Source organism: Lampetra fluviatilis, chromosome 3 (genome assembly GCF_964198595.1).
Source record: "Lampetra fluviatilis chromosome 3, kcLamFluv1.1, whole genome shotgun sequence".
In the NCBI taxonomy this organism is placed as follows: Eukaryota; Metazoa; Chordata; class Hyperoartia; order Petromyzontiformes; family Petromyzontidae; genus Lampetra; species Lampetra fluviatilis.
In genome coordinates, this window is record NC_136277.1 from 29,779,804 (window position 1) to 29,800,536 (window position 20,733).

At 42.8% G+C, this 20,733-nt stretch overlaps 1 protein-coding gene across 2 annotated transcripts in view; it reads left to right on the plus strand.

Moving 5' to 3' along the window:
- SPG11 (SPG11 vesicle trafficking associated, spatacsin) overlaps positions 1-20,733 on the plus strand; it is a 112,059-nt gene that overhangs the window by 36,824 nt on the left and 54,502 nt on the right. For both annotated transcript variants that reach the window (XM_078854818.1, XM_078854819.1), the window contains exons 14-19: positions 1,398-1,585; positions 2,464-2,665; positions 6,887-7,009; positions 7,190-7,351; positions 12,877-13,004; positions 17,332-17,489. In XM_078854818.1, coding sequence (XP_078710944.1) covers positions 1,398-1,585; positions 2,464-2,665; positions 6,887-7,009; positions 7,190-7,351; positions 12,877-13,004; positions 17,332-17,489 — 961 coding nt within the window. The remainder of the gene's footprint in view (positions 1-1,397; positions 1,586-2,463; positions 2,666-6,886; positions 7,010-7,189; positions 7,352-12,876; positions 13,005-17,331; positions 17,490-20,733) is intronic.

Consider the following 20,733-nt stretch of genomic DNA (forward strand, 5'->3'; position numbering starts at 1 on the left):
GTGAGTCACTGGTGAGTCACCGTTTGTCACTCATTTCCCAACGTCTTGTCTCTTCTCACAATTCAAGTTCCTAGAATCAACCCACCCGCGCCTGCAACATGGCTTCATCCCAGAGGTCGCAATCAGATACCCGTACCCTACCCGTACCTGGCCGGGTACGGGTAAGGGTACCCGTTTAGGACCGTGGTGCGGCCGGGTATGGGTAAGAAATCAAAACCCGTTTGCGACCTCTGTCTGTGACCCAGATCTCATCCATCAAAGTTACCGGCTTGCAGATGTGCTCGACCACACTCAACAAATCTTATTCGTGTGGGATAGAATTTTTAAAAAACCTCAAGATGCATCGACTTGGACCCATACACTAACTGGCCAAAAGGCACTTATCCATGACACTCATAATGTCAAATTTAATGTATTCCGGTGAATTCTCTTTTCATTTAGATCAGAATTATACTTTCAGCCATCTGCTGCACTTGCACACTGAACATGATTTCATGATTGAACGGCATCATTACGACATAAATTGATACCCTTGTGCGGGTCAATGTGGAATACCTTGGACTATGTTTTTGAGATGAGAGCCACTGCTGATTTATTGTATGAAACCTGGAATCTACTACTGCTTGTTAACTTCTAACTGCTATCCACAGATTTTATTGACAGGTAGCACTTAAGTTTTTAGTACTCTGCCCTTCCCTTTAGTTTAAATTGAAGAAGTGTGTATGCCACTTATTCTTTGGGTTTCAGTAAAGTCACGTAGATGGTTAAAAGAAAATAACAAAAAGCTACGACGTTTCGATCACAACACAAACGATCGTCATCTTTGAACCGTCTACTTGACTTTACCGAAAAACCCAAAGAATATGAATTCTTGCAGTCATGAACGCTTTAAGTCAAGATTAGTATGGCCCTTTTTTGTATTATTTAAAAGCTACAGAAAACGTATGCCATTGTGATTGTCTTCATGGGCCCTCCTTCACCAACCATGGACAATGTGCCTGGTCTAATCAGAGGTTCGAAGTTAAGCAGGGCTTACCTTGGAGTGACCACCAAGCATAGACCGCTTGTCATAAGACTGCCAGGCTATGTGGTGCAGAGCCAAGAGCTGTGAAGCAATATCCATTGTTGTACTATTCTTCTATGCTCCCACATCTGTGCTCCCCGCCATCAGCAACCCACATTGACCAGCATGGTGAAGTTTAGTCATGGTACCCCCACGATCCATATGACTTCAGGAGGCCCTCATCCAGCAGTTGATTGACAAAAATACCTAATTGTACATGAAACATTTTAACCTCATCTTCAAATCCTTGCCAAGATTTCAAGCATTGTATGAATGTTTGAGAGTAGCTTTTTTTCGTAATTTTCCAATTGTGCTGTGATTTTGATGTGAATAGAAATATCTGGGGTCTCGCAGTGGCTGAGGGCAGCAGAGATGCCCTGCTCGAGAGAGTCACAACCTCTGGTCAGGCGACTACTGGCGAGGTCGGCATTATGCTGGACTGGGCATATCGATGGGATGATGTCACTCGGCAAAGGATCCTTCTGGACCGGCATGCGGGGACGGATAAAGCTGTGGACAAAGGTAAGCTCGTTTTGTGCATCCGACTCAATTTAGTCCTGTGAAATCATTCACACCTCAGTGACCGCACGTTTGTTGCCTCGCCATACACGACATCGCTGCAATTTATCGCGCCCGTCGCACCCCGTGATGCACACGAGTGTTCAACGGTGCCCTCCACCTGTGTTACGGGACGTGTCCATCACTAAATTTTCCATGTTAAAAGTGCCACACTCCGATTTTCCCGGAGGCACGAGCGCACAATCCAATTTGTGTGTGAAGTTTAGAAGATATTTGAGAATTTAAATGCTTTCATGCGCTTGAAGAGAACAAAAAAAAATACAGTTTGTTAAAAAGTACTTTTGAGCAAAAAGATGTTGCACATTTCTGACTTCTTTTTGTAAAAACATTGCTTTGACCTTCGGCACCCATAACTGAGATTTTCATTAAAAAAAAGTACCTATTTGTTTGACACCTGCACAAATTCCTGAACACAGACTAATCTTATATGCCAGTCTATTAACAGAGTCTTTGTTTTGTTAGGGGGTTCATCTCTACTAAGAAATGCACGCTTAGAAATACGCAAACGCACATGTCAGTAACAAGAACGCTCAGATTGTAACGCGCACATCTTAATTGCACTGATTCATAACACAACATATTTAGTTTTTTAACACTTTTTTAAAGTATTGTTACTAATCCTGCTCTGCTCTGCAGATCTACATATCTGTGTTTTGGAAAGCTGTGTGGTGAGTTTTGTAGCCATTGAATTTAAGGGTTTTGAGTAAGCATGTGACGCATCCTAGGACAGACAGACCGACGTGATATTTGCCAGGCAAATATCAAAGTGGCTTCACAGCTCCATAAAAAAAATAACGACGCCGTTTTTCCCCTTTGACCAGACTCGACCGCCTACTCCCCCGAGGTGCTTTGGTCCTTCCTAACGTCGCGCAATGATGGTCCACGGCTGGGCCGCTGGGCCACGGCTTCGGCCGGAGGCGTGGTGCGGGAGGCCGCCTGGCCCGACCTCCCTGTCGACATGTCCTACGGATGCTCATTGTGCAGCCTCCACCTCCGCGATGCTGTGCTGGATGAGATGGCAAGGTGAGCCGGACCTCGGTGTGTGTCTGTGCAAGTCCTCTCCAGCGAGGGCACGATATTTTGGCAACGGAAAAATTCTGTTAGAATTTTAAACGTTGGGATTAAAATGTTCTTGTTGTTGAAATGTAAGTGTATTAAAAGTGCCTTAATAAAAGTAGTTATATTCTTTGGGTCTTTTGGTGAAGTCACGTAGATGGTTCAAAGAAAACAACAAAAAACTACAACCATCTACGTAACTTTACCGAAAGACCCAACGAATATGAATTCCTGCAGTCACGAAAGCTTTAAGTCAAGTTTTAAAAGTAGTTATCACTGTTGTTGCTGAAAATCTCTGCTTGTGTTGTCCCTCTTTTATTTATTAGTCAAGGGAGCTCTAGAGTGTATTTTACCTAATATGCTAGGCTGGCCAGAAGCCACATGTGACCTACCGATCGACTAATTGTGATGTACACATTTGTACTGCTGGGTGGATAGAGGCGGGGAAAGGGGGGGGTGGATTTTACGAAACCAGAAGTCATGACCCTCGGGCAGTGCTTCCCTGCTGCCCTCAGCAACTGCGAGACAGCAGGTATTTCTATTCACAAATAAGTAGTCCCCCGCATCTCCGATTAGCACGGTTGGTTACGTTCGGTGCAGAAGAAATTCAATATAGATATACAACTGGTGACCTGGATTTCTAAACCAGTGTGCTGACCATTGCACCATGGTAGACTCCATGCACCCCTTGATGAGAGTAAAATTGTGTTATTATGTCGTACAGTATTTAATGTGTCTGTAAATAACCATGGTGAAGTTATGCTTCTATAATATTCCTTTTATGTAATAGGCCTCTTTTTTTATTATGTAATTTGATAAGTGACCTTAAATAAAAAGACGCTGATGAATTTCATGAGATTGCCAAATGCCAGTGGGTGTATTCTGCTGTCTTGCAGAAGCCAACTGTGTCTTTTGATGGGACGTTCATTTTTATTATTTTTGGAACCAGTTGTGATAACTCTTTGAGAAACGCGATTTCATTTCCAGCAGAGGATTAAGGATGATCATTATATTGCAACATTACGGGAATATTTCCCTCGTGCTTAGGAAATCAATAGAAGTCTCTTTTTAATCAGCCGAGTGCTCGTAGCGGAACAATGTGGCTTTTTACACAGACGACCAGGGAAACAAGGATAGAGATGGTGAACATAAAACATGTTGATTATTTATTTACCGAATGCTTTTACACGTGACTGCAGCTCGCTGGCCAAATCGTCATAATCCTGGCCAACACGTGACTACAGTCACACCAGTTACACCTCCAGCCCAGGCCTTAGGCTCCGGACTAAGGACCCAGGTCCAATATGGCAGGACTGTCTGTGGCTAAATGTGATGTTATTCGTGAATTAAAAATGTGGCATGCATTGCGGGGCGGTGGCACCGTGGCTTGCACACCGTGCCGTGGACCTGACGAGATGAGTTCTATTCCCGACCGCTCTTTCACGTCAAGTACCATGTATGTATGTATGTTGAACTTCTTTCGCACCACCCTACGGAGCTAACCATGCTAATCGGTTCCCACTTTGCCAACCCACCCTGGACCAGCATCTTGAAGTATAACCAAACAAACCCGCACCTCCGATTAGCACGGTTGGCTACGTACGGTACGAAAGAAGTTCTACATACATACGACCAGAGGTCGCAACCGGGTACCCGATACCTGTACCTTACCCGATACCCGGCTACCCGTACCCGGCCGGGTACGGGTAAGGGTACCCGTTTGCGACCCTGGTGCGGCCGGGTACGGGTACGGGTAGGCCGTGAGTCACTGGTGTGTAACCGTTTGTCACTCATTTCGAGTAGGGTACGGGTACGGGTACCCATTTGCGACCCTGGTGCGGCCGGGTACGGGTACGGGTAAGGAATCATAACCCGTTTGCGACCTCTGCATACGACCCCGACGACTGTCACGGAAAGGCTAGGCCCTTCATCCAGGAGTTGAATCGGAATCTTTATTAATCTGGGAGGAATCTGATTTGCAAAGGGGTTGTACATTAGAATTTGTATTTATCTAATACATTATTAATAACGTGTTTGAAATTGTGGGGTATTTGATCAATGGCCCATTTCAGGATCCCTGTTAGGAATAATTAAATGCCTTCTTGAGTCACACATTAACGAAAGGCTAATGGAGAAATTTGTCAGGTGTGCTTTCCATGGCATAACTAACACGCTGTCCAAATTGCTACATCAGACCCAGTTCAGGCATCCAATATTACACTGATCTTTTCTGCAGAATTTCCAATCTTTGAAATTAATCATCATTTAAGTTGTAATTAACATTTAAATATTAATGTTAATGCCCCAGCATGCTTTGCAACCATTGCTTATATGTTTTTCCATAAGGTTTTAACATTTAGAGTAGTCAACGTTTAAATTGAAATAGGTGTACCTTACAATTGCAACCTTTTTTGTATTAGAAGACATTGTAAGTCTCATGCTTTGCATAATTTCAAAACAGGTTTTTTTGTGCTCAATGGACTTTGTACCACAAGGGAGCTGATTTTTCTCTCCTCTCCTCAGCAGCTGCATGTTGAATTAACAGGTTATTGAATCTCAAAGCATGCCAAATAATACCTTTTCAAATGCACAGCAACAAATATCTAGGTCCAGGTCGCTTTTAGTTGTAAGAACTGTAATCACCGATTCCTTCAGCCGTTTTAACTGCAGTCTGACAAATATTTTAGCAGCATGACATCTGTCCAACTTTTGATTAAATTGAGGTAATTATGTTTCATGCGTAGGCTACTTTTTCCAATATTCATTCGTTGCTTGTCACGGCTGAGATTGTAGCTGTGTTTTGTACAGCTTACTTGACTCAGACATAGTTCATGCCCTTCTTTTGATATCTCTGTGTTATTTGGGCCCATCCAATTTCCTTCCACGTCACCATTGAGCATCATTCGTTTCTAACATTGTCAAGCTTAAAAAAAAAGAATATCAAAGTTTTTCCCCCATTGAAATCTGCTTCTGTATAAAGGCTCAGCGAGGCTACCCCCCCCCACTCCATTGTTCCTGTACAGCTTGCCCAAGTATCCAACATGTTCTAGATTTGAAGTTTTTGTGACTGCAATGAACCATACTCTGTGGTTCTTTCGGTAAAGTCACGTAGGTGAAAATAATAAAATGAAAACAACTAAATTAAATCACGACGTTTCGGGCGCAACACAAGCATCCTTCATCAGGTGGGGACCACCACAGCGAAAACAAACGCTGACGTATGCCAAAGAGATGGCTGTAACAAGGGATTATATAGCTGAGGGGGCGGGGAGGGAGCCAACTCTGTTACAGCCATCTCTTTGGCATACTTCAGCGATTGTTTTCGCTGTGGTGGTCCCCATCTGATGAAGGACGCTTGTGTTGTGCCCGAAACGTCGTGATTTAATTTAGTTGTTTTCATTTTTATTTGATTATTTTTACCGACGTGACTTTACCGAAAGAACCAAAGAGTATTCAACATGTCCCAAGTTCTAATAAACTCCATCTCCTCTTTAATCGTCCCAGCACACTTGTACACTCTTTGGATGCCCTTTGCACCCTTTCTGCGAGCAAGGGTGCACACATTTATTTAATGATTTTCTACCTTTGTCGCTGGTTAAAAAGTGACCATGATACACACGCGCTTTGTTGTGTGGTGCCACAATAAATTATCGCTTTTTCTGGTTATCGTGCGGCTATGTTAAAGAGATTTGGCACACAAGTGTAACTCTGTAAATGATCCCATTTCGGTCCACCTTGTGGATCCACGGCACCAGATGCTTACCACCTTTTTATGGAATATCGTTGGGGCCGTCGATGTGTGCCCATCGCCAACGGGGGGACTCCTCTTTTGTTCTCACGATAACGCCTTCCATTGGATGGCGTGTCTAGCAGAATGTTCAGGCTGCGAGACAATGAACGAATCTTTCTCCCAGGTGCTTTAAAGCACAGCATGGGGGAAAATAAACGGCAACTAGTCTGATGCAAATGTGGTGTATGTGAGTTTTGGTGCATGCTGGCTCCAGAGTTGCAAGTGTAGACACTGTTCGTACATAGCCCCGTGACCCAGAACTGTACGCCCGTGTGACTTCGGCTCATTCGGCGAATGCAAAACAAATCGGATAGCACACTTATGTCTATATGTAGCACCCGTTGCTAATTGACTGTACTCGTGTTTGTATTTGTGTGTGTGTGTGTGTGCTTTTGAAGGCGGGGATGTTTTGTCCCAGCAGAAGCGTCTGATCTGGAGCGGTTGGTCGTCCGGTTGAGTAGAACGGGTGGTCTAATGCAGCCTATTCATCCGCTCACTCTCCGCAAGGAAATGGCTGACAGGTGCGTTTTATTTTTTTGACAGTACGTTTTAAATGTTCATGTTTTGTTGAATTCTTAGCCTATTTTTTGGTCTGTTGTTTGTGCTTTTGCACCACTGCCAACGGTGCAGCATCGCCAAACTTTTAAAGTTCGTCTTCGACACCTACCGACGAATAACCGTGCTTTTTTTTTTTTTGCCAGGGCGCTCGTGGAAGGCTCGCGCAACGGAGCGGACCCCCCCGCATACTCCGCGCCTCGACTTGGCGAACCATCGGACGTGGAGCTTTTCCACGATGGTTTCATCCGCTACTGTGTGGAGAGCGAGCTGCGGCACCTCCTCTATGCCTACCTGCACTACTACAGGTACGAGCACGTGTTCGCACTTGGACGTCGCTATTCTGTTTACCACATTTTTACTGTTAAGCGATGATAATATATTAACCACCTCTCGAATTTTGCGATGTCAAATGTGCAAATGACCAGACGAACTCATTGTACCCAAATAATAGTGTGGGCCGGAAAAGCTGTGAGTCTTAAACGAGATGTGAAAATGTCTACAAAGCACACAGCTATTTGTGCATATGTAAAAACCCAACCATTTCCTGAATAAGTGTATTGTGATCCTCTTGTAGTAGATCACCATCAACGTAACTTTGAGCAAATGTGACCAACTGACAGCGGTAGTGATGTGCAGTGTAAGACAACTGTCGGCCAGTATCTAATTAGTACAAAGCACAACTGGAAAACACAACTAAGTATTATATCTTGGACATTTTCTATGGGTCTTTAGGTAAAGCCACTGAAAGACCCATTGAATATGTATTCCTGCAGTCACGAAAGCTTTAAGTCAAGATATCTTGGACACCTCTATATCATCAAAATGATGATATAGAGGTAAGCAAGAGCAGTTTGTAGTGCTTTTGGAAGATTGAACCTGTACATGAAAATAAACATTCCATTGTGCCTTGAAGAACATTATCAAGCAGTACATATCCCTAGCAATGGCATATGGTTCAGAAAGCCATGCAGAAGATGCCATTCGAAATTACTCTGAGACTGAGACGGAAAGAGGAACGCACTGTGTCGGAGAACACAAATCGCTGGACAGCATATCGACTGGTTGGGAAAAAGTAACTGAATATGATAATAGTTTTTTTTACCCCCCTTTTATCTGGCAACAAAACTGACACTTTTTTTTCAAGGACAGTGCATACATGATCAGAGTTGTGTTTTTTGTTTGCATTCCGACCGCAGGTATTGTGGTCAATGCAAACATGACTCCTTGTAAAAAAAGGTGTCCGTTTTGTTGCCAGATAAAAGGGTAAAAAAAAAACAATTATAAAAAGTAACTGAGCATCGCTAAAAGAGACGATGACCATTGGATGAGACTGGTGATGGAATGACGCCCAAGAGGAACATGCCTGGAAATAAGACCTTTATGGAGATGATGAAACAACGCGATTGGCTCCCATGCAGGAGCGAGATGGATTTTTGGCATCTCAAGACCCTGATGAGGGATCGCGAAAACATACGGAAGGAGACCTTCATCCAGAATTGGATTTATCGCGGATGTTGATCATGATGATGGACAGGGCTTAGTGTGCGTGATCACTTCACGTACGTTTAGTTTAATTATCCGTATATGAATTCCATTTGACCTAAAGTTAATGCTGGTTGCAGTGGTCCTATTTGGTGTTGCAGTGGAAGAATATCCGACTCAAAAAGGTTATTTCACGGTTGGAATAAACTTTTTTCCCTTGGCAGTGATTTAAAATGAGTACCAGATTGATGGAATTGAAGATTTTTATATTTTTTGTTGTGGGTACATTGAACCGTATTGTAGAAATAGTTTTTTTTTTTTTTATGGAAGAAGGTGACATCTTCAATAAAGCCATCTGATTTGCTTGGTTTGGCCGACAACACTTGTGTTAGCTACTTACGATTGTTGACCAGTGAACACGTGGGCACTAGAATAACAGCGGCGTCCAGTGTTTGTGCGGTGGCTTTATACTTGAAACTGACAAGAGTGTGATAAATTTAACAAGTAAGCAGAAGAAGCAGCTTTGAATCCGCTTAGCTTCCATGTTGGGACAGACTAATGAATACCAGTCGTTCAGTGGAATGTGTATTTTGTCTCCCCCCTATATCCCCTCCCTGCATGTGACAGCCATTTGGAATCATTGTAACCTCTCACCTTTAATCTTTTGACATGAAAAGCAATCCCGGGCGAAATGGTGTGCTCTTTAACTGCCCCTGAATTTTTTTTGAGATTGTAGAGACCATTCAAGAGAGATCATGGAACAGGACCGACAGGCTTGATTGCAGACTTGACACTGCTTTTGGAAGAGCCGCTGGGAAAATAATTAAATATGGCAGCACTTGTATAAAGCCCTCCTTGACAGCTAATTCTCCACATGTTCATGGTAGACTGTCAACGTCCTGCCGGCCTTTAAATAATGGTCATGTGATTCATATTTGTGCTGAGGGAACCAAACCCCCTTTTGGAGATTGTGGACATGTTTACATAATAGGGGCCACCCTTTGGAGACTTAAGAGAGTGCAGAGAATCATAGAAAGTTGCATGTTTGGAATTCCACTGAGAGACAGAAAAGTAATACTTGGATTAGAGAGAAAAAAATTTGAATTTGAGGCATGTTGACCATTAAGAAAATCAAGTGGGCTTGGACAGGAGACATTGCTAGAAGAGATAAAGACCAATGGTCAAGACTAATGATGGAGTAGCAGCCGAAGAAAGGGATGCGTGGGATACACGACCACTGCAGAGATGGAGCGAAGAGATCACTTAATCTGCATGAGCAGGAGATAGTTGCATTCTTAGACTGCTCTAAGAAGCCTTCATCCAGCAGTGAATAGAACATGGTTGATCATGATGACGATGATTAATGTCTTAAATGCACATTTCCTTCTTTTAAGTACATACACGTTGACTTTAGATTTCTTTTGACTTTTTAGCATCACAAGTGCAATTTAGGTGCGTTTTTAGAAACATGCACGGTTGTAAATTAAAAAAATGGTATCCCACATTCCGTCAGTCCATTTTAAGTTTGGCTTTACGAAAGTCACGAACAACAGCTAGGACACATCACTCTATGCCTGTTTTATTTCCCGAGTGACTATGCAAATCGAGCCAAATTATGAACAATCCCATAATTATACAAAACAAAATAAGTACCACTTTACTTTGCAATCAAAGTTTGTCTAAACGACACGTCTAAATGCGTGATTCGTGGTGTCGTGAACTCGAAGGAAACCCTTGCATCCCAATCACCTTTTGATGCATTTTTGCTCCGGATTATTGCCGCACGCTTTCAGAAAATGACTTATATCCTCGGTGTGTCACCTTGTGGGTACCTCCCTGAGTGGCCACCTTTAGCACGGGGATCTTCTGAAACCAACAAGTGGTGCCTCCTTAATCTTATCCTAACTGGGGAAAAGCCGGAACGGAGGATCCTGCCCTCTTATCAGATTGCAAGAGATCAAGTGCCACTATCGCTGTTCGGTGCTGACGATCAATAACACCCTATTCGGACGTGGGCATTGGCCCTGCAGTATTTTTTTCTAGTGTTAGAAGAGGATTTTTGCGAGGGTTCAAATGGAGACGTCTGCATTTCTGTCACCTTACCACCTTTGTTCTTTCAGTTTCCCAATCCCATACTTATTTCCCAATTAACTAATGTCTCTTGCTCATCACCAGTTCAATAGGAAAATTTTTAACCCTTTATAAGAGGAGTTGTTATTTTTTATGAACAGCATTTATTGGAAAATTTAGTTTCCACGTAATAATACATCAGAGTATGAAAAGGATATCCACTTTGTCTTTACAACTTAGTGTTTTATATTGAAAAATTGCATTTCGTCCTTTTTTCAATGACCATACTTCACAAAGACCTTCATGATATCGGTGTTATTGTAAAAAAAAAAACTACGTTTTTAGTTCTGAAAGTCCAAACTATACTCTGCCGAAGACCAAGCTGTTCTAAACGTATCCACACCCGCCGTGACAGCGTGAAGAGTATTGGCCGCACTGTGGAGGCCGCAGGCGTCCCACGTGTGTGCGAGATAAACCAGGGTGCGGCATATCTCGTAGTGTGTTTTCTGCATTGTAACAACGTTGCCGGACGTTTCCATTTGAGCCATGAGAAGTCTCCAAGTCACTGAAAATAGGGCCAGCATTTCATTTAGTGCCAACACGTTCCCTGGGGAGTTGAAGCTGTCGTAAAAGCAGCATTGTTCTTTCCAGCCTAGCCGCTGGTTTGGTAGATAAAACCGCACTGTGTAGTTACTGCCATTTAAAGTGGATTCAGGGGCTGTACATTATAATGTCACGAATGTCTTCCCATCACTTCTGATAACAGAGTGCCTGCAAGTAAATCACTCCCTCGATCTGCTTGGCTTTGCAGGAACCACTTTCCAATAGGATCTCTTTGCAACCGAGCATTATAATCGACAGGCAGATTACGCGTATTCATAATTTGAAGCAGCAGCGGCAGGTCGATTTAATTCTACACTTTTCTTGATTAAGTTAACTTTTGTACAGCTTGTACGTGTGTTTAATTAGTTACCCACAACCTTCTGGACCTTCTTCCGCATAGTCAGATGAATAATCGCAAATTGAACACGTTTAGAATAATTACTATCCGATGTAGCAACTGCAATGGCATTGTATTACTAATACCTATTTAATATATTTGTATTGCGAGAATATTTTACACGGACGAGAGGAAGCTTCACCAGTCACTGAGCAATGCCCCAACATCCCCATCTCCCCACTCCCGAGTGCCCCTGCCCTCGGGCCTGGCAACCCCCAGGCCCCCCCACACCCCACCCTCGCACACCCATTCCTTGATTACCACACCCTCACATGTACCCCCCACCACCCCCCCCCCCATGTGCAGCTGTACCCGTGTGCCAGGCATCCAGCGTGACTCTATTCCTCTCACCCCCCATCGCTCCTGTAACTTCTTGTTCATGTCACTGTTGACGGAGCTCGAGCGAGCCCCTCCACGGGATATTTTGGCCTCCTCTTCCACGCTAACATATGTGTAATAGTGTCATAAAATAGAATACTGGTTAATGTATTGTAACGTTGTGCATGGAATAATAGTATAGTTTAATAGGATAGTTTTGTTATCCTACGGTATTTTTTCATTTTGGCCATTTGGTATTGGCACACATGTTTGTAATAAGACACATTTCACAGCATGTGATCCCTGTTTCTTATGCTTTATTGCTGATTGCTTTCCTTTTTGTGAAAGTTTCGCTTGGATGATTACGAGTGGTGAGATGTCAGTTCGGTTTAAGATGTCATTTGCACGTGATACAATTGTATACTTTGCTGTGAAGTCTGCTACCCGAGTTATTTCAGGGTCAGTTTTGAACATTTGAAACTTGTGGTAATTTGCCCATTTCCTGTCATCGGGATGGACGGTTCCCAAACGCTTCCAGTGAATGAATATTGTTAGTCTTTTGTACCATTTCACACAAAGCTTTTGACGTGTCGTACACTTCTGACGGAAATCCCTTGCGAGTGTCATGCAAGCGCTTGCATTATCCCCATTCTCTTCAAGTAACCTTCAGCCATTGTATTCATTTATAATTCCTCCTTATCTGTCGTATGGCTTGTGTTTTACTCGGTTGAAAGTAAAACATCCAGTGCCAAAATTGTCTGACTTAAATGCATGTCCAGCATGCTACAGTCATGTTTCAAGATTTGGGAGGTCACGCTGCCCCACTAAGCACGAGTGGAAGGCTTGATCTGAGAACGTTTTGATGTGCCTAATGTTCAAGGGCATGGTTTCTCAGCTGTAACATGCACCTTTAGAAATAAGAATGATTTTATTTTCCGTTGCCTGCATTTGTGTTATCAGGCTGGAGCAATCATCGGGTCCATCTGTCCTCTCTGACGAAGCTCTGAGGGCCGCCCATCCTTGGTTTGACCTTCTCCTCCACATTTTTGAAATCCAGCATTTATCGCACGGCGACCAGCAACCGGCAGGTATTGTGTGTGGGTTTAATGCTTGGCTGTCCCACACCTAACTTGAGTTTGAGTTTCCGTAAATACCCTGGACTTCATAGTGCGACGATGCATGCTTTAATAATTCACTGCCCAAAATTTCAGATGTATATTTTTTTACACAATATTTAAATTCCACATCTTTCTTCACATCATAAATTGCAACATCCTGACGTTCTGGACGGCATTACCAGGGCCATCGATGGTATCAGGCACACCGGACTCATTAGAGCAGGCGGGGGGAAGGGAGGAAGGGATTTTCTTTGATGGGGGGGGGGAGGGGCATTTCAGATTTTTAACCAGGATATTCTCAAAGCGCTTCACTGACTCGCCAACATTGACATGAACATGTAAGCGTTTTTGATCAACTCCCTGGTATGGCAAAGACGAAGAAGACGTCAATACCTCTTGCCTCCTTAATGGTAATTCCCTAAAAGTGTACGTGTCCTTGGCCTCTCCCAAAGCAATGACTTTGTTGAGCTCCTCTGCTCCTTTCTGTCTCACCTTGTAAGTGTTGTTATTGCCTGACTGCAGCCAGTCATATAATCAATCAATCGGTCTATAATTCCTTCCTTTGGAACGAGTCTTGAGGCCGAGATATGGTTGTTGATACAGAGGAGGTCACATGGCCACATTACAAGGCATGATTTTTTAAACATTTCAATTACACTTTACCCATTATTGTAATTACTGCTATCGTTATCACTTTGGTGGGAGTGGGGGGGGGGTAAACACATTTCCACAGATAGTTTCACGGCAAAATTGCACACATGTTAGAAATATTTAATTGTCATAAACAAATGATATTTCGGATCTTTCCCTGAATAACCTCTGGTTTGCTCCAGTACCGCAACCATTTGGTGTGCGGTACTTAATACGTGCCTGTGGCCAAATCAGACCGAATCAGAGTCTTGAGAATCTTTCCTTATCTTTATTTATGCTAGAGAAATCTGATGAGCTACGAAGCGCTTTTTCACAAATGTCCAGGAGAATGCACCCTGTCTCGTGAGATCTCAGAAACTAAGCAGAGTCGGGCCTTGGTGGTCCTTGGATGGGTGACCAAAATACATGCCAGGTTGTTCTAGGCAGGCGAGTCGCTATGTTGTGAGCAGCAGAGGACAGTGCAACAACATCCATTGCTATACTCTACTTCTATGCTACCATATATATTCTCCATGGCTTCACCATCCTGCTTTCTGATGTATATTTGTATTTAGATGCTTGATAAAACTGCATTGCATTGTATGCATATGGCAGCATTTCCCCAGAAGCCTTTCATCTAAAATAATTAACATTTGGGTAGAAAAAATATATATTTACGTGCAAAATACAATGCTGGTTTGAAATAGGTGCAGTCATATCCTTATTATATTTCAAAGGAAATGTAGTTTCCGCATTGGATGTTCTTTACAGAGGTCAGGTTGTCTCTCGAGTGTCGCTGGACCTTAGAACGCATCAACTTCACCGTCGGTTTGGATAACAATCATGTTGTTGATGCGGGAGTCATTGATTTTGTCAGCTTTCTGGCTGATTCTTCATCCATCCAGTGAGCCAGTTGTTTTTGTTTGCGCAATAATGTAATATTAGTCGTGAGGAGAGACCCTGGGGCATGGAACATGCTTTCAGAAAAATGCAAACTTATGATAAATTAATGTGATCTGTTCTTCATTTGAAGCTTTTTGTGTTGTGAAGGTTTTTGTTTTAGCCACATGCGCTGTGATACTTTTAAATATTTTACGGGTTTAACACCACATTTTATAGTCTCTTTGAAGGGTTGACTAGCGTTTCCTTCGGTATGATGGTTAAAATAATCAGTCATGATTTATCCACTGCTGGATAAATCCCTCATCCAACTGTTGCCATCTCTGGGTCACGCGATGCAACAATCTAGCTCCTGCACACGAGCCAATATCATCACTCCTCCCCCTTGCCTCGGTGAACATCCGATTTAGAAACGTTCATTCCTTTGCCTGCCACTCAGAATCATTTATCCTACAGAAATCTGATGAGCTATGAAGCTCTTTTTCATAGATGTCCAGTCGCGATGGGTCAGAAAGTTACCACAAATATTGTCACGTGTTCTTCCTCTCTGACCCATGTGTTCCTCTTGCTGACTCTCCACATGGTGGTCATACACCTTTAAAAATCAGGATATAATTTAAAGTAATGCTACATTTTTTAAGTTAGCATATGCTGGACACAGGAACCATTTAAATATAATGAGTATACACAAACAAACAACATAAATGTGAAATGAAACGAATTAAGTCAATGAGCAGCACCACAACACAAATCACATGAGCCGTCTCATACACTGCAACCCCAACATTTGAGAATTGTTCATTATTTCAGGAACAAATTTTTGTAAGACATTTGCTTGCCTTTCCTGCTTTGGTTTTTCCCTCTACTGCAAATAAACAAACTATGTAGTCCTTGGGCTATTCTGAAAACAAAAATTAGCGTGCATTGAACTTTAAGCACAACAAAGCTTTTCTGATTTTGAATGCTAAAAAATAATTTCAAAACGTCGATCATCATTTTATTACCATTCTGCTGGAGTTTTTTTTTTGCATGAATCGCAAAGCCAACAGATTAATAAAATTGTGCTTTTAATCGAGGTATGGGGTACTAGTCTTCTTATCAACTGGCATAATTGCGCAGAATTGAACAGGACTTTCAGATTGACCCAGAGTTGGAGATAACACTTCACACCGTGACATCCTGATGAAAAGGGAAAATTTACATTTTCTCATGAGCATTAAGTGTAACAAACCCATCAGAACATATATACAGCATATATATAGACAGGTCAAATAGAATACAATATAATAAAAAACAAATAACTAAATTACTCAGTTAGATTACGACAGCGATGTTGTCCATTGCTTTCTGTGCACGGTTGTGTTCAGACGATCGCCAGTGTAGACGGAAGGTGTGCTGGCCACGTTGGTTTCTTCGTTTACTTTCTGGGTTTGTACTCTTAGGTTTTTTCAGTAAAGTCACGTAGGTAAAAAATAAAAAAATAGAAATAATATAAATAAAATAATAAATCACGACATTTCGGAGGCAACACAAGTCTCCGTCATCAGGTGGGACCGTCACAGCTGAATTTACTCACTTAATACAGTAAATTCAGCTGTGACGGTCCCACCTGATGACGCAGACATGTGTTGCCTTCGAAACGTCGTGATTTATTATTTTATTTTTATTATTTCTATTAATATTTATTCTTTATTTTTATTCTTTATTTTTACCTACGTGACTTTCTTGAAAAAAACCTAAGAGTATGAATCCTTGCAGTCACGAAAGCTTCAAATCTAGAATTTCTGGGTTTGGTTGGTCTGGGCGCAAGCTGGGAGGGTGAACACGACTGCAGTGGACCGCGGCTAATCGATTCCCTGCCTCCCTCTCTCCACGTTCCAATATCCCCCCCTGAGCAGCAGACAAGATCACAAGCAATAACCACCGCTCTTACAACCTTGCGCTTCTGATTGCCATCGATTGCAGAGATATTTTTGTTACATTCTGTTGGATTTGTAAGTGTTGCTAATTTGGGCTTTGTATGAAGTAAATAATCGTTGAGAATTTGAGGTGAGAGGCAATATCAATATACGGAGTTCTCATTTTCCCCGAATCATTTTGGGAAGTGGAGACAGTTTTATCATGAATGACAAAAAATCTTCGTGTTGTTCTAATGGATGATTTCTAATGCATATTTATGTCTTATCATATTTACCTTGAGTCCCACTTTTGCAGCTTTCTTCATGACAGCTTATGAGCAGGAGCGGGATGGATTGTGACATCCCAGGACCGTGGCCTTGATGGTTGGCTGATGTTTGAGAGGCCCTCTTGCAGCGGTTGATGGAACGTGGCTTATGATTATGAATATAGACGGTGAATTCAAAAAATGGTCCCCCCGTTTCAACGCAACGGGCCAAGAAGCCACACGTCAACCGCTTATCTTAATCCCACCTTTTCTCTGATGATTTAATCAACGCTGACCAGTTAATTGAATGTAAATGCGTGCAACAAGATTTTGATAATACAGGGTGTCAAAATGGAAGATGCAGCTCACCAGTGTGGTAACAGTGGAGAAATTGCATACGTCAAAAACTGTTTTGAAGTGGCTTTCAAGTTGCGTTGGGAGAAAAAAAATCACGCATCAAGGTTATCAGGGTTATTGCAGAGCGATTATATGGAGCTGGGACATTTAAGTCAAGCATATACAGCACAGGGAGATTAATGTCCAAATAGGTGTGTGAACGGATTTATTTTCTTGTGGGCTTCTCTTTTTGATTTTGCCCGGCAGATACGCGGGCCCTGTACCTCGCCAGCTTGGCCAACGCTCAGATGGTCCTGCCCAGCAGCCAGGCTGGTGTGAGCAGCATGCTGACAGAAGGTCGTACGCTGCTGGCGCCCGCCACCTTGCTGTACTCACCTGGTGGTCTGGACGGAGGCGTCTCCCAGGTAGGTGTCCTCCAGACTGCATGGACCCCAGTCGTCAATCCTGACTGGCCTCCCATTGGTTGATTTCCTCGCCACCTGGTTTTTAATAATCCTCGGCAGCCTCCTTTTATTGCCTGCTTATCGATATAGTTTGTCACGTGGCAATGAGAAAGGCATCACTATGAAATGTAATTTATTATTAATCAATTATAACCACAAAATTACTAATTCTTTAATATGTAATCATCCTAATACCAGTCCTTCTCGATAATCCACCGCCGAGGGTCTGCAGCCACTGTCTGTTTTGTTTTGAGCGATGACCAGCTGTGCCGGTTGATAATAGTTAAGCACAAGGCTTGTCAACATTTTACCGATTCATTATTGCTGAGCTTGCAAAGTTTATATACACCAAATGTGTACAGTCCTTTATGCAGTTAGCAAATCTGCGCACATGCACATATTAAGGCAGCTAATCCTGCACAAAAGACATGTCCATGGTTGTAAGCGCATTACGTGCAAATATACCAGGAACATCCATTGTCTAACACCACAATATTGCTGCGGTTATTTTTAAACTCCTTTGCCAGAGGTGGCTGGGTGGCTGAGCTAGCGCCATTGAATGCCGGGTTTAAATGCAGGCAAACTACCTAATACAAAAACTGTGTTTTTCACAAATGTGAGGTGAAGTGATGGTGGCAGCCGATTGACGGAAATTCGAAATGCCAGCTCTGTAAAAAATGAAAATTGTTGATTAACTGTCATGCAACAACAATTCGTGCCAGTATTAAGAAAAAGTGCTGCCCCCCCCCCCCTACTCTGTGAACAGAGATCACTTGAAGGTATCTCAGAGGTAGCTCTCTCATGTCCACTTAGATAGGCTATTCTCTTACATGAAGGGTTGCACAACTCTGTGTGAGATCCGAATTTATATATTTTTTTGCAATAGCACAATCAGGATATAACTGGGGGAAAATATTTTTGTTAAAGATTACCCATGAGATAATAAACAACACTTTGGCTCGCTTCACGCAGGCTCCAGCAACAAAACAGCTGAGGGGTCCCCACTTGTATCACGTGCCTCAAATCGAGGCACATGTGCTGACTCATAACTGAGGCACGACACACACAGCCTGATATGTGGGCACAGTTCACAGATCCAAGGGCGGAGGTGAAGTGATTGCTATTTGCACGGCGTCCAAATGTCAGCGTGCTTTCAATGCAGAGTGCGTGCACAATGGGGTCGGTTTCATGAATTGCTCGAGTGATCGTTTTTGGCCATTTTAGATGTCCACGCTTGTCTCTTCGAGGCCCGTAAATCAGAATGTCTTTTGGAGATTCGTTCATAATGAGAGAACAAGCGTGCGGTTACTCAGGTTTGTGTAAAAAAAATCTATCGAGGCCAAAACGCGTTTTGCGCAAAACTAGAATAGAGTAAGGGAAAATTGCGTTACGTGGCCCTGACTGCGCTACAAAAAAAAACATTTTTGTTCACAGACAACAAAATAATTACTTCCTTTCATATCGTGCCATAATTCAGTAGTTCAGTTGTAGTTCTGTTGAATAAGTTTGGTTCCAAAACATAAGTAACATGCTTTGAAGTTGAACTTTTTACATTATTTAACTCAGAAATAGATGATATTTCTTTGATCTGCTGAGCTGTGTGCGGCTTCTGTCCACTCATTCACACTTGATCAGCTGGCAAAAGCACAGCACTTTTCACCTGACAAGCGTGCTCATGCAATTGCTGTTCAACTGTTTGGTCAAAAATGCGAGAGGAACAAGTTAAAACCGGGGGAGGGAATTTAAACTTGTGCTGGAAAATGGTATGTAAAAAAGTTAGAGATTTCCTGCTTATGAGCACGGAGGCATTGCGCTAATCTCCTTTTTTTACAGCCCTGAACCATTGGTGGAAATTCCACTATCCTTACGCAGTGGCGAGTCTATCCATTGGACAACCACTTGTGACTTTCCCACAAAGCACGACTAAATGTATCGTCCCCAGAGAGATGTTGGGCTAGGTTAATTTCGAAAGCCAGAATTGCAAACCGTTCGCTCTACCGCTAAGCCACATGGCCAGTAAAGTGATATACGCTCGACCTGAATTGATATACGGGTTTAACAACAATAATGCACCTTGTGTTCCAGGCACCTGTCTCCATCAAAGCCCATAACATATAGGGGTAATTTATGCAATGCTCTGATGCGTTTGCCCTGCTATTCCACTGAGCGGGTTTGTATGTCCTTTGGGGCATGTGCGCCATCATACCAGTCAAATTGGTCAGAGAATTAGTACCATGTCGAGTAAAAAATAGAAAATTATTACGCTTGTTTACAGAGGAAAGCTTCACTGAGTCTCATGGCTTTTTTTGAGGATGGCCCTGCCAAATTTTTGTAGTGGGGGGGGTGGGGGATGATTGCAAAATATGTACTTTTAGCTTCTTTCGCACTGTACGCAGTAAACTGTGCTAATCGGAGGTGCGATTATTATATGTGTCTATTTCAGTTGAGCAATTTGCGGGCAATTACACGAACACAACAGTGGTCTTGGCAAGAATAACCCTGTTTATCTTGTCCTCTAACCAAAATGAAATGTTCACCAGGTATGAGCCATGAACAATAAATAACAATAGAAATGATGACACTGGAATTAGGTTATGACGGTTATGTCCCATCAGGCCATCGTTTGAATGCGCTTGGCAGTGATTCTTTAGGACGTCTAGTATTAGGAACAGGGAACAATCTCGCCTGCCAGAGCGATACAAATGATTCCCAAAATTTCCAGGTAGGAAGCTGCTGCCGCAAGGATATTTGTTCCCACAGGGGGAGCAATTTTGCTTTCCTTCTCTCTCCAATGTGTGCAGTGCCCTGGAAACCCCATGCAGAATTAAGCAAGCAGTTGTGACATTTGTTGTTTGCTGTGTTTTCGAAACATGTGGGATGCTACATCATTGGCGCCTGCATACGAAGCCAGGATGTTTATCATTCTGGTTCTGAGCTATGGGTTGCATAAGAATGATATAACTTTTCTATCTAGTTATGATGTCCGTTGTGTCCAGGAGGGATGACATGCGTTCTAAGTCTTACAGAACACGTTCCTTCGAGAGTGGGCAGGTAGGAACTTGGTTGGACAGCGCATTCGTGCGATCCGTGTCACGCGGCGCAAGCTGCTTGGGGCGGCGCGTCACGTGGTGCTGAGCCTACCCGAAGCGCTCTATGAAATACAAATCGAGGGCGTGGCTATGCACGACAGACAGACAAATAATCC